This window comes from Varroa destructor, unplaced genomic scaffold (assembly GCF_002443255.2).
Source record: "Varroa destructor unplaced genomic scaffold, Vdes_3.0 BEIS01000001.1, whole genome shotgun sequence".
In the NCBI taxonomy this organism is placed as follows: domain Eukaryota; kingdom Metazoa; phylum Arthropoda; class Arachnida; order Mesostigmata; family Varroidae; genus Varroa; species Varroa destructor.
In genome coordinates, this window is record NW_019211454.1 from 34,324,573 (window position 1) to 34,338,745 (window position 14,173).

General features: G+C 42.6%; 1 protein-coding gene across 2 annotated transcripts in view; it reads left to right on the plus strand.

The window, feature by feature from the left end:
* The window catches only part of LOC111243050 (uncharacterized), a 76,070-nt gene that overhangs the window by 13,894 nt on the left and 48,003 nt on the right, over window positions 1-14,173 (plus strand). For both annotated transcript variants that reach the window (XM_022788071.2, XM_022788072.2), the window contains exons 3-4: window positions 6,497-6,806; window positions 12,424-12,561. In XM_022788071.2, the coding sequence (XP_022643806.2) occupies window positions 6,497-6,806; window positions 12,424-12,561 (448 nt within the window). The remainder of the gene's footprint in view (window positions 1-6,496; window positions 6,807-12,423; window positions 12,562-14,173) is intronic.

Sequence of the window (14,173 nt, forward strand, 5' to 3'; positions counted from 1 at the left end):
TTTCTCATTCGACGGCATACATACATACATACATATTGCTAACGTTTTCTTTGACAACAAGCGGAGAGAAAAGCCGTATGTTTCCCAAAAGGCCTTGTATTCTACCGCCCACATAAAATTACTAGAAATAATTCATCTATGAAAAAATATCCATTGAAGACATTCGTTGACCTTTCAAGGCTACGTTCTACGAGGGAGAAGTGGGTTTATATGAATCACTAATGATTTCATGTAACGACTCACTCATTCAAGAAAACTAGAAAACGTATGGATTTTCTTCTAGAAAGAGTTATATGCGTTACGACTAGCTGTTTTATGATAACTTACTGTCAAGTTAAGTACGTCAGAGATCTGTCTACGATAGATTCACATACACAAGTTCTGCGGCGTAGTATGAAGCCGGGTTTTGAACAACTTAAGTATTGGCAGCCCGCCTATGTTTTACATTTTCGATGAATGTTCACAGTACATGCACCGTTCTCCAAAGCTAACTTGATATCATTCAAGTCTGTACAACTGCCATGGTTATACATATTTTGGGGTACAAATAATTATCCAAGCTAAATTCGCGTGGCTATCTGCGATGTGGTCAATACTATTCCGAATGATACGTTATACCGATGAAATCGTCAGGGGGTTCCTTCAAAAGCAACCTACAATGACATGCGGTACGACAACCGCAAACCTACGATGATCTTTACTAGGACGGATCATGCCTTGGTTCTTTCAATTTTTGCATTCACAGCACCCGGTTTCACAACGTAGTAAGATATATGGACACACTGCATCACGACCTATATATATATAGTTTCCAGCGTGATCATGTTATATAACTCGTCTTTAGTCTATTTTTGAAAGTGTATCTTTGGAACGGGCTAAACTGCGGAAGAAAAACAAGCTGGCAAATTTGTGTTTCTTTCATTTGACAGAAGCTCCGAAAACTCCGAAGAAAAAGCCCTCCCACATAGCGCTACCTATTGAAATTTGGTCAAAGAAAATATCCTCTCGAAATGTTTGACTCGTGCATAATTCTAAGGTTTTCTAAAGAAATTAGCTTTAATAGTATTGAAAAATTTAGATCAGCATTAAACTGCTAGAAAAAATGGAATGGCCTATATTGCCTCCTCTCACCCTTCCTTAGATATATTGTCTATGTGGACGCGGTACTCAAATATTCAATTACAGTATAGTTACATCTATTTTCAAATCGGTCTTCTTTTACAGCAGAGCCACTTTGACGGTGGGTTTGTCACTATTATTATTATTATTAAAGAACTCAACGAAATACTAGAAATCAGCCACTGGTCACTCTGTTACATCAGCGCTGTTACGCCGTCTGAAATGGCATAATCATAATATATATATATACACATTGAGTAGATTCTTCAACGGCAGTGTCGATTCAGCTACACAGCATCTAAGAAAAATCGTCACGCTTTAAAATGGGCACGCGGGACTTTCAAGGACTCCATTCATCATGCATCATGCGAAAAAACTTCAATATAATGTCGGTACACCACAGTAGCATGCAAACTGGTGTTCATATCTATGATCAACGTGCTCTAGTATACAGCGGCCTCATTCAGGTAAGGAGAATCTTGTGGGTGAACATGCAAATTGACACACATACAAAGTCGCCCCGGAAAGCATCTATCTCTCAGCGGGACGCATGCAGCGCGCTACGAGGACCCAATGCTCATTCAGATCGAAGACTGAGCCGCGCGGTGAGATCAAGATCACCGAACCTCGAGACGCGCCAAAGACGCAGTGTTGGCGCTCCGGGGAATCAAGCTAAGTGGGTTAACGTGGCGTCTACCGCCGATTTCTTGCAGAGCAGACAACGCTATAACCCACGGCTGGTAGAGAGAGAAGCTGTCCTCTCCGAACTAGAAATATATGTGTCTAGATGTAAAGAAAGGGAGACACGATTGAAGTTGGATACGTCTAGCTACCGGATGACACCAGTCTGGTCATCTTGGGATCTTCAAGATGATATCGCACAGATAGTAAGTCGTAAAGCGATTTAGCCAGTGAAATGTACGATACATTTTGCGCATTTATGAAGCTAAGCTGGCCGCAAATCTCTCGGCTGAAGAGGCCTCTTGCAAGTATGGAAAGTATAACTCTATATATTCGCTTGGGTACTCGAATACGATTCAGACCGGGCTAAAATAAACCCGCCGCAGTTACCAAACCTATATAGCTAAGACTTCAGATCACTCAGCATTTGGTTCGAGCTTTTAAATGATTATAATGCACTTTTTGAAAAAAGAAAAAAGACCACGATTAAAACGAGGAGTGTGCAATGCTTTGCTAAGTTTTCCGCATAGTATGTTTTACTTCGTACGTTACATTGCGTGCGTTTTAGGTGATTCATTGATGCCATAATAAACACTATAAATAACATGTTATCCGGGTGTCAGTAGACAAAAATGAGAATCAAAACCCTATTAAATAGTAAGATGCGCCGTAAGATTATACCTGCTCCCAATAGGGGAAAAGAACACAGCTGTATATTAACGCTACGATGTACACTCACCCTGTCCTGTAACAGACCTTGCGCCTGGATGGACTAGCTGTCTTTCTTAATGCTATTTATACCTGTGAAAAACAATTTTAACAAAATTAATTCTATAAAATATATGTAAATAAAAAAGATTTTGTTACGTCTCTGGCATATATAAAAATTGTTTAATTCTCGATCATATTAGGATGCACACGTATGTACGTTAACGCACTTGATGGTTCATGATTTGAAAAATCGACGCGGTGCTATGAAAGTACAAAAGTATCACCTGTACAATTATAAATGATTAAAATAAAGAAAGCTACAAAAAATCCGACGGATTTACCTGAAGAAAGTAGCACCTACATCGTTGAATCCCATGCCTCGTTTCTGGCCTATTTTACGTCTTAAACTTCCATGAAATATATTGATTTTTGTTGCTTGAACGCTTGAAGCTGCAAATTTGCCCACTGAACAGTAATTGTGTGCAAGTGTGTGCAAATGAGACGATGTTAACAGTTGGGTAGTTAAAAAATAGGTTACCAGGTAGAAGAACAAAATTATTTACAAAAAAAAACACCGCTTCAAGTGTTACCCTACGTCGACTCGGAAACCTATTTTTCCTAAGCGTAGATTTACTTCTCACCCAATCGCAAGTTTAATTACACCCTCTCCCTGAATTATTTATACGCTTCACATATATATATGTATATATATACATATATATAAACTTCACCCTGTATAAAAATTAGACCCGTGTTTCTTGTGTGGGAATGATATGGTTCGATTTCTCAAGCTGTGTATCATGCACACTCCAACCGAGACCTTTACAGCAGAGTGAAGCATTGTTGCGTCCCATCTATCGAAATATCTAAATGAAAGGAAATACTCGCATGTGGGTCAAAATATAAACCTGACCGTTAGCTGGCAGTATTGATGATTGACTCGGGTATGTGTCATTTACAGAATCCTCAGTGGAACTTATTAAAAATATCATTGCCATCATTGTTCAAAACTCTGTCTTTATTTACATACATTCTTAAACATTAAGAAAAGACAATTTGGGCGCCCAACCCTGTAATAGATAAGGTAACAGATAACCCCCCAATAATTATTGTACCTATCTAATGTAGGCTACACCTAGCTTGCTTACCAGGTAATAAATTTTTCCAACTATAACCTTCCTAGAATATTATAGAGACAATATGTTAAATTTGAATCATTCATTTTTAGGAACCACTATAAAAATCCTAATTAGTGTTTTAGAAATTACGGCATATAGACTCCTAGCAGATCTACAGTAGTACAAATTCATAGTATAAATTTTTGCCCACACGTTACTGCTATACGTGCTCTTGATCAGCCAGTTCGTTAGACAACTAGTCCAATCTATAGGTATAGTTGTTTCCGTAAAGCTTTTGTTATACCTAAACGTTTGTTTACAGCTCATCCGTATCGGAACTTCATCCTGTAAAATATAAGTCAATTTCGCATAACTAATTTTTCGAACGATGAGGTTTGTTAAGCCAATAGCAACGTTATTACAGAAGCGAAATAACGTTCCAAGTCTCGCTTAAGTATATAAAGCAAGCCTCATTATGTAGATTTTGGCATCGCTTTGAGTTTGGACCTACTCATTTTTTTAGTGTAGATTCTACTGTCTCGAAGTCGATCGTGCGCAATAAAACTCTATGTACTAGCTATCTATGGGCGAAAGATGTGCAGGTGGTTCCGTAAGCGGAAATTGCGTACACTTTTTTTTTTACCTTACGCAACGCAGTGCCCACCGGCGGTGCCGGACACCGTCTTTGTTAAAACAAAGACATGTTCATATTTATAGTTATTTTTGTTCAAACATAGCTTTGCGTAATCGCTAGAAATAGAATTGCTGTGGTCGGGTACGCGCATGCAGAACGGTCATGCCTAAAGGACCGTGCCGAGATTTACAGAAAATTTCAAAACTTTGTACTGCTTTGTTTTGAAACGTTCGAAGTCAAGCAAAGGAGAGGAATACCAATTGATAAGCTCGCGTAACGAATCAAAAAGTTCATACAAATCTCAAGGTCAATTTCAGAACTTCCCTTTAACAGGTGCTCTTCTGCGACCTAAATGCGCCTAGTACACGAGTATACACGAATTACAAGAGAAATATAGAAAAAATGTTTTTTTTTTTCTCTTGAGCCGTGGGGAAACGAACGAACAACTATTTATTGTATATACGCGTGTCTTAGCAATATTCAAGTACTTAACAAAAAACGGTTAAAACCTAAGTAAGTCAAAGTTGAATTGAATTAGTCCCAGTCACCCTATGTAAAATATTGGCCATCCAAAGCTCTCTAATTAGAACACTTTGTAACTCTCTTATTTGACATGCCTCTAGATTTGTGAATTGTCGATCCTTCCTCCCACCTATTCAATCAATGTACTCACTACTCATACGATATGTTAGTACGGTACTACGAATACGATATGATAAATGAAGATGACATATATAAATGATTCATTTCGACTTCGGCTCTTTTTTTTTACATTTGTTATTGTTACTTGTCGTACAGTCTCTGCTCATCGTTTAATATACCCTAAATTAAAAATAGCCTCAATAATTAATATATAAGCCTAAGACAATTTTTCGAATACGCCGTTGCTGGCTCTTAAAAAACATTATACAGTAGGTTCCTCCAGTTTATGTTGTAACAAACGATAGGTGTGAAAAACACGTTGTCTTCCCAATCAGAATCACCCAATTATTAATCGTTAATGCGCTCACGGCCTTATATTTCACTGAAAGGCAGCTGGAACACTCGCCACTTTGAAAATGCGCGTATTGTCTTTATTTTCTACCAACCGGCTTTCCATTTCCCTTTCTCTATCTAACCTTGTAAACTAGCTGCTATACGTGCGCATGCAGGAACGGTAGCGGGAAACTGAGCGTAGGAGAAGGAAAAAGCGAGTCCAGTTGAGGATCATTTCCAAGCAGTAGACCTTCATTGTCCTGGTCGTTTCTCTTCGACAAGGTGCCATAATCCAATGCCATCTTACATAGAGCAGCAGCACCCCCAAAGCTTACGCTTCTTTCAGCTTCCCTATGCCCTCTTTCCCGTGACACCTCTCGCCCTCTTTCACCTCCTCGCCCTCGCAAATTCTCTCGATCCTGACGAGGTTGCTCGTCCCTTTCCCTCGGTCGGGGGGCGGAGTCAGGGAGCTCAAGTTGAGATGTTGAACCTCGTGGCTGTTCAGTGTGCTCTCCGGTCTAATTGAGTTAGCTAGCGTGTTGTATCTCCTTTTCCCCCTGAATCCTGCTGCCAAGGTGATCGTGCCTGCCTACCTACCTACCTACCGGAGCTCTGCCAGAAGAAGGCAGGCCTGGGAAGACGGAGGCTTCTGGAAAAGAACACGAATCAGAAAACGCTAAGAATCTTTCTCTCAGTAGTTGCGGTACCAAATGAAAAGATAACAACAGCAGCAGCAGCAGCAGCAGCAGCCGTAACAACACATCAACATACAACAGCAAAAACGGAAACAACACTATATCTGCCCCCGAGGGTGTTCAAAGAAGCGCGCCTTCATCACATTTCTACCACCTATCTGCGTGTTATCGTGTTCGTCTTCGATTGTGTGTGCGTGTATCCATCGAATTCATTCACAGAAAAAAAATACGCCAACACCATCATAAACTCTTTACTATTATGATTACAAACACTTCTACTAGTACGCTTAATACTATAGATATCACTGCTTCCATATTACACTGTAGGTCTTTCAAGTAAGGTCGTGAGTGTGGCAAAGGTTAGCTAAGTTCAACACAAATCAAGCAAGACGCGGACAAGATCATACAGCCACTGTCGAACAGCTAGCGAATTGAGCTGAGCCTTTAGTTGTGTGAATAGTGCGATTCGTGGTCATCGTTCTAGTTCAGCTCGACTAGATTAGAGGACGTGACGTTCTCCACTTAAAACAGGCCAAATGATGGACTATTCATACTTGAACCAGGCAGCCCAGGCCGCCTTCGACGCCAACTGTGGCGGTGCTCTCGACCATCAGCTGTGTTCGGTACCGTACGGTTCACAGCTAGATGGGGCAAGCTACGGGGTGCCCAGTCCGTCCGCCATGCCTCGCTACACGTCTCCGCCGGCGCGTGGCTTCTCAGCGTCGCCTCCAATAAATCCGCCGTTGACTGGTGCACCCGGGTTGTTTCCGCCGACAAAGCGTCAGGATTCCCCGATTCCTTCCCAGGGCACTTCGTCACCATCGCCAAACCCTACGGCTCCTCACGTCTTCTCGTCCGGCATGGGACTACAAGGTCAGTTTGAAAAAAAAATTATTCATTCACAGTAGCACATATTGTGATAAACTGGTTAATTTTTTGAGGCAAGGCTTGCGCACAGCTTAGGTCAGTGATTGCAACAGGAAGCCTCACTATGAGGGAGCTAAACTGGTATTCAATTAATGGTCAGCCTAGTCCTCATGGATGCGGCGATCTCCAATGTTTCGCTCATTCAGAGAAGTGTATAACTCTAAAACTGAGTCACACTTGTCAAATTGCAGTTAGCGGCCGCACCTGCACTTCATAGAGACAGTCGACCGGCAAAGCGATATGTTGCCGTTCAGTCTCACTACAGAGTCCCAGACGGGAAACTCGCACTTTTGCTTTTAGCCCCCGTCGATCTCGGTGATGGTGCGTTAGCGTAAGTGCACCAGTAAACGGTGGTCTGGTCTTTTCTGATTCTTCGCGCAGCTGCAGGGGTTTAGCAGCAGAACCAGACCACCAAAGCTCTGACCACACATGAGTACACATCCACCGGAGAGGAAAATTAGCGTTCGTAAAGTAAATTCTACTAATTTCACATTCTACATACTCCTGTGTGAATAAAAAGCTATCTAGATTTGATATTCAAATACGAATGGGTTCCGCTTTGCCGCAATAAACACTTGGCTTGAGCTAAATAGTGCTATTTATTGCAAGCATACCGCTGACTATATCGAAGGTTACTTTGCTACTAGCCTATACATGAAGGCCTTTGTGGCCAGCAGCTTTCGTCCCGAATTCCAACATCCGATATATTCCAATGTATATTCTAGTAACAAACAATGTAACAGTTGATGATTCGGCTTTTCTTGTATACCCTGCTATGATTATTAGGCTTGTATGTAACTAGAAGCAGTATCCTAACGAACGTTAAAGGTCATCTAACACAAGTACTTCAATTAAAATGATGTATTCCGAAGAGGTCCTGGAGAAACAGAACTCAAGTTGTATTTCCGGTTATAAAACTCTTTCGATGTATGTGGATAACGATGGCTACCTAAGGGCCTTGTTAAGTAGCCGTCGTCGCACCGGACGCTCAACAGCCGCAATGAAGTTGACGCTTGTGACGCAAATCACACTCCTACCAACAAAGTTCCATGTTAATACTTACATATGTGGCGATTTGTCCCCCTGTTACAGCACTACTCTTTTACACTTAACCTGATGGTCATAATCAAGCGGCAATAGCACCCATTCACTAAGTGTCGGTGCCCTTTTGGTATCCCAGCTCTGGTTTTTACCTGCAATCCGACTCGCGGAGTCGTAGGCTATAGGAGCTTCCGCTGCAGTCAACCCTTTAGTATCAATCGTCTCCATAGCGTTCTTGCTCTTAAAACAGAGCTAACCAAAACAATCACAGTCCTTGAATGATATCTGATATCATCTGTATCGCCCCCGCCCGAGTCAAGCCTTTGTTCATGGCCCATAGCCGCTACAATGAGGCTTATCTACTACGTAATGTTTTTCTACGCACCGTTGTTACATATACTTGCACATGCTTTAGCCATCGATGTGGACTCATCATGGGTTGCTGAGCTCTCTAGATATAAAACGGAGGGCCCCAATGCGCGACAACCCTCGAAGTTCCCTCGTCATGCACCCGATCTACCCGAAGAACGGTCGCGTTGCACCAGCAGTGGCCAATTTGGTGACTCGTGATTTATGACCATCCCAACTGGTTACAGCAGTAGCCAGGTACGATACGGTCCCTTTCTTCTAGTCTACCGGTACCGCCGCCGCAACTTTATATACGCGCTGAAGGAATAGAAGGGTTTGTCTACAGGCGTGCAGAAACTGAACCTGAATGAAGGCTGTCGAGCTAAAATCGCAGGCTCGTTTTATCAGCTTCCCGGCCGAAGGGCAGCTTAGATGCTTCGTTGGCTAAGGATCATTGGGTTAGTTAACACGACTGAGCACCATGAATGCTGTCAATGTCGTTCCCGTAGCAACGATAGTCCCCAACGCAGCTGGTGAAGTCGGTCCGCTTTCGATGTCGCCAGAGGCTGAAGAAGAAACAACAGCGTTTTGGCGGCGCACAATCGAATCGTCGTTGTTCTACAATCGTCGAAGACAAGTGGGTGTTTTTTGCGAGTTCATCGGTGAAGGTGGGCAGAGGCGTGATTTTCGACCCGATTCAAGCAGATTGCGGCCATCACACAAACATGATGGCAACGTATGCGCCATTACAGGCGGTGCAACTTCCCTGGCTTAGCCATTTATAAACCTCTTGGAAAACACAATTTCATTGAAAACAAACTCTAATCGGTTCGCTCCGCTAAGCGTCGAGGCAGACGAGGGCTTTGATTGAAAATGCGCAGTACAATTAATTTGTCTAGTGGATCACGAATCCGTGAAACGAGTCCCCAAGATTGATTATGAACATCGTTCTATTTCGAGACCATCCGATAGTTAGATCGGGCTAGATAAAGCGTTAGTTGAGAATGTTAAGGCTTGGCCTGTCAAAACCACCAACATTGTCGCAGTATCAGGTCCTGGATGAAGAGAAATCTTCTGCTTGCATTTTCTAAAATAATGCTGATGCAGATATCGACTGAACGTGCTTTAAGAGTACGTCGCGCGAATGCGACTATTTTTGAACGTTACGGGTTATTTTTGCTAAAAAAACGTACCGCGCCTTCATTTAATAGGACAGAGTATTGGCAGTCCATCCACACTATGTAAGACTCAGGCCAGTAAGTTTAAACAACGTTAGTTACCCGCGAGCGCCCTTGTTCATCAACTTACACGACCAATATGTACCAATCAGTAGAGCAAATCGTTTTACTTCTCCGTACAATATAAGTGATACGACTGCCAGCTCGCGATTTTCGCTTAGAAGACGTGTAACAGGGGTTTGTGCCGCTGACGACTCCGCTTACTCTCTCCGTCTGATAACGAGTGGAGCTTGCGGAAGTCCACTTGATCCCCATTTCAATAGCTTATGCTATTCACAAGCATCATACAGTTGAAGTAAATAACCATTTGGCTATTGCTAACACAGGAAGATACCCTTCTGGTTGTCTGTTCGGACATCTAAAGACTTCTGTTTAGTTCTTGGAGTGCGTAATCGTGCACTCGACCCTTAGGCGCTCCTCAGCGGATCGAGACAATATCCACTGAACGTTTCTGCACAATAACCTATTGAGACCTTATTCACAATCCATATCGCAACACAATGGAATCGCTGAAGAAAAACATCAGCAATGCCTACTCGAATATAAAAACTAACTCGTTGAGAGGTGAGCCAGCAAAGTTCATTGCATATATTCTAGTGCATGCATATACATTAACCCCGTCAACGCAGCACGGGTCAAAGGCGATCAGCCAGGGTGACGATGAATGCAAGCTAAATTGTTGTGAGAGAGAGAGAGAGAGAGAGAGAGAGAGAGAGAGAGCAAGAGAAAACGAACTTCGAACGGCAAACGTTGGCCAGTGATGAAACTCTGTGGAACAAAGTTAATCAGCTAACTTCACCAGTGAAGGTGCACGGGGTCTGTTCCTAAAATGATTTGGAGGCCGACTGGAGGTTATGAGTTATTGCCAAATATACAGTCGCGTTTCAATAGTCGTTCATCATCTAACCAAATGCACGGGGGCCGCATCCGAGGACCGGTGATGACCAAAACGCAGGAACCAACTACATCGCTGCCCACCACCCCACCAATGTTTCTAGCACCAGCCCACATAACGCAACAAAGCACATGTTTTACTTGCTATTGCTAGCAGTGTTAACATCTTGCTTGTTGGCCTCAATTAAATGAAATTCGCTACGGTTTGGTACCATTGACATGTACACGATTCTGTTTCGTGAACAAGGTAGCGTAAACTGTCGAGGAAACGCGATAAAAGAACATTGTTTGTGTATCTACTTGGTAACAGCGTCAATCATATCAGCTATCTTTTTGGCATGAATATACCTACTTACTTTGCTGGATAAACCTGTACTAGTAAAGATATGTTTGAGCGTTAACGAGTCCAGGAGTGGAACGCAGCTTCATTATCGGACTGTGAGAACTTCTATTATAATGAGATAAGCGTATTTAGTCATAGAATGAAAATGAGAAAATTTAGCCGCTTACTTTAACCTACGTACTTTCAATACTATTAAGATCATCACTCTGCCTATCCATATGCTACATGTAGCATGCGTTTGTTTGGTAAACGTCTCACTCGCCAATTCCAAAAGTGACAAAATAGAGAATGTGTTGTCATTCAAATCTCGGATTGCTAGGTATGATATTGGTGTTGACGATGCCCTTCTGCGAGACCTTTCTAATAGTTGAAAGTATTCACGAAGTACCATTGAAATTGCCGGCACGTCACCAAAACGTGTACTCGACAATCTGATAGCGTTACTCTCACGTAAAAGCGCTATTGACAGATTGGTGGCCTATACCATTACTATTTTATCATACGACAAAGCATCGCAGATAGATGCAAGAATGATAAATTAGACTCTGTGTTGTTGATATGGCATGTTTTAGCCTTTAGGTAGGCACCGAAGTGATTCGTCATAACCAGTTGCTATGTAAATCTATGCACCTACCTAGCTAGCCATCGCCTGCTTGCACTCGATTCTCTCACTCCCTTAATCTGCCTCACGATCCAATCAACACCCAGAAGAACGCACGCTCGCCTTCATTGGCACGTGCACTGGGGTGCACGGCAACACACTGACAAATCCTGACGCTCGTGGCCGCGATGTCACTCCTTGCATCCTACAGTGCGTTACTTCAAACCTCCTGTTAGACTCACTCGTTCTATATTCCCAAAGATTACCAAAGGCCGCTCGTTTCCAAAGCAGCCGATGATCAGCAGCAATCGAACGCGTCGACAAGAAGATCGCGCTAGATAGTAGATAAACGCATCGCAGATAACTCATCTTGACATTCTGGGAACGAGCGATTAGGAATATCTGAGGACGAAAACGACGTCACTATTCCTTGGGAACTTATAATTTGGTTGGCCCTTGTATGATAAAGATCTTCTATTCCGAAAAAAAGCTAGAAGTGGTCATATTGTATGCGGTATAACAAGCGGCCACCTAAGTTAATGGATGAATGCCCCATCGAAGCTTAGATTTGAGAAGATGGAATACTGCGCATACTCTAACCCAAATGTGCATTTTACAATTTCGAACAGTACCTATATGAGATCGCCCTTGGCATAACATCTTCTAAATAACAGTTGCGTTGCCATGTTATTGTGCCATACATTTTTAATATAAATTATATTCACAAGAACTCTATCCGAAGTAAATAGAGAGAAAAAAAGCTCCTAACGTACAAATGGGCCCCAAAAGTATTACCATAAAAATCCGAAAATTGCTGTTAAGTTACTCTTATTTAAAAATAGAGTACAATTTCCCCCCTTTCCTACATAAAGCAATACTTCTACTAGTACTCTAACAAGGCAGACGGTATAGCTCTTAGAAAAAATACTGCAGGCCCTCATGACATTTTCTGCGTTACTTTTAGCACTAGCTGCACCTAATTAGATAGCACTAATCTTAACGTACTTGGACATACGGATCGCGTAATTAAGCACAGATCGATCACATTATTTATGCCCTTTGACTCGATCTCAAAGCCCAAGTTGCTTATATTTTTAGGTGGAGCTCGAGGAGTCTTCCCATTCCCAGTTAGTGCTACTGATACGGACGTTTGGCCACGGACGTGCGGTGATCGACTAGCCGAATGGAGCCCCGACAGAGATCGCCAGGGTCGGCAGGTCGCCTGGTTTGGACAAGGTTAGTGAAAGTTTATAGTTAGGTTATGGTAAAGTATATGAGATTAATTCATATAAAGTTATTCCGATTTCGTTTATTAAAAATATTTAATAAAGCTGTAATAGGCATAGATCACATGAATACTTCCTACTTCCTGCTCTATACGTTTCATGTGTGACAAAGAGCAAACTAATGCTGTCACCACTGGGGATAATGTATTCGCTTGATTTGAAAAAAAGGTTAAAAAAACTATTTTGCACAGTACGCATATTCCTTTTTTTCAAACTAGGCTTTTGTTGATTCTGTCGAAATCGCCATGACGTATCTGTCAACGAATCTCATTTTTCCACCACCTGGCTCTATTGTTCGCTGACTGCCCAGTACAAGACAACGCTGGGCTGTGAAATTCCTTCTTATGTGAGGTGTGCTGGGACCGGCGATCGTTTCGGCCTCCAGCGGTTGGCATCATTCTTGCCAAATGTCGATCTTTTCTCTATAGTCTGCAACCCGCTGAAGCGACCCTATGCCAACACTAGTTGGATCAAAAAACGTCGACCAGGGCCAGCTAGACGAGACCGGGAAACAAAACCCTCATCGTGTGAAGGATTGGTGCACCACATCAACGTTCTGTCGACGTAATTCGACATCAAACAGCATCTGCCGTACGCCGGCAAAACAAGTGCACTCACCGCCTCAACCCACAACCGATGACGGAGATAAATCCATTAAAACCACATTTTCAAACAAACAGACAGAGATATACAGAGGTACGCCCACCTACATCAAAGATGAAAAAATGTGAAGGAAGACCCCCCGCAAGGGAGTCACGGTGCTCCCATAAGTTGTGTTCTGCCCAGTTTTGCAGGATAATCGTACTGTTGTCGTTACTGCTGCTGCTACAGAGACGGTTGTTGGTGATGGTAATGAGCACAAGAATCGAACAACGACATTGGGATTATGAAAAAAAAAAGTTTTTAATCGATGTTGAAATAAACGTCGTGTTTATAAACTTATGTTTATTCACTGTTTGCTGGATACAAAGAGATGTAACCGGTTTATCCAGTCTTAATGCTGTGTCTTGTTCATCCCGCGGTGTCGCAGCTGTTCATATCAGCAAGCCTATCTAAGCAATGACATGTGGCGAAACATTTAGAACAACCACGACGCTGAGGTTAAGACCTCCCCCACATCTGAGAGCTGAACGCCGCTTTTTCTATTAGCCTTCTCTTCTTGTACAAAACCCAACTTGTTTTCGTGCGCTACTTCATTGGCATCAACCGGAGTTGCTTCGTCTTCCTGACAATTCCTCAGGGAGTCAGACGCTCGTGTTTTTTTTACTCCTAAAAAATAAACAGGCGTTTTTAGAAAAGTCTACGCGTTATCTTCTTCTTTCGCGCCGTAGCCTCTGCAAGATTTTCACGCTGCTCACTTTCGTCTGTTGCTTTACCGTCTTCGTCCAGGAGTTTGGTCCTCGTTGGGAGTCAGACCGAGATGGAAAACCGAGTCAGGAAAAGGGCGATGTTCATATCTACGACACTACAGATCCCTCTGCACAGACCTTCTTTTTCGTCTTGCCTGCCTGGCCTTGCAGTGTCGGCTTCACCACCACAGTTATTGTAGAAACCAGCACAAT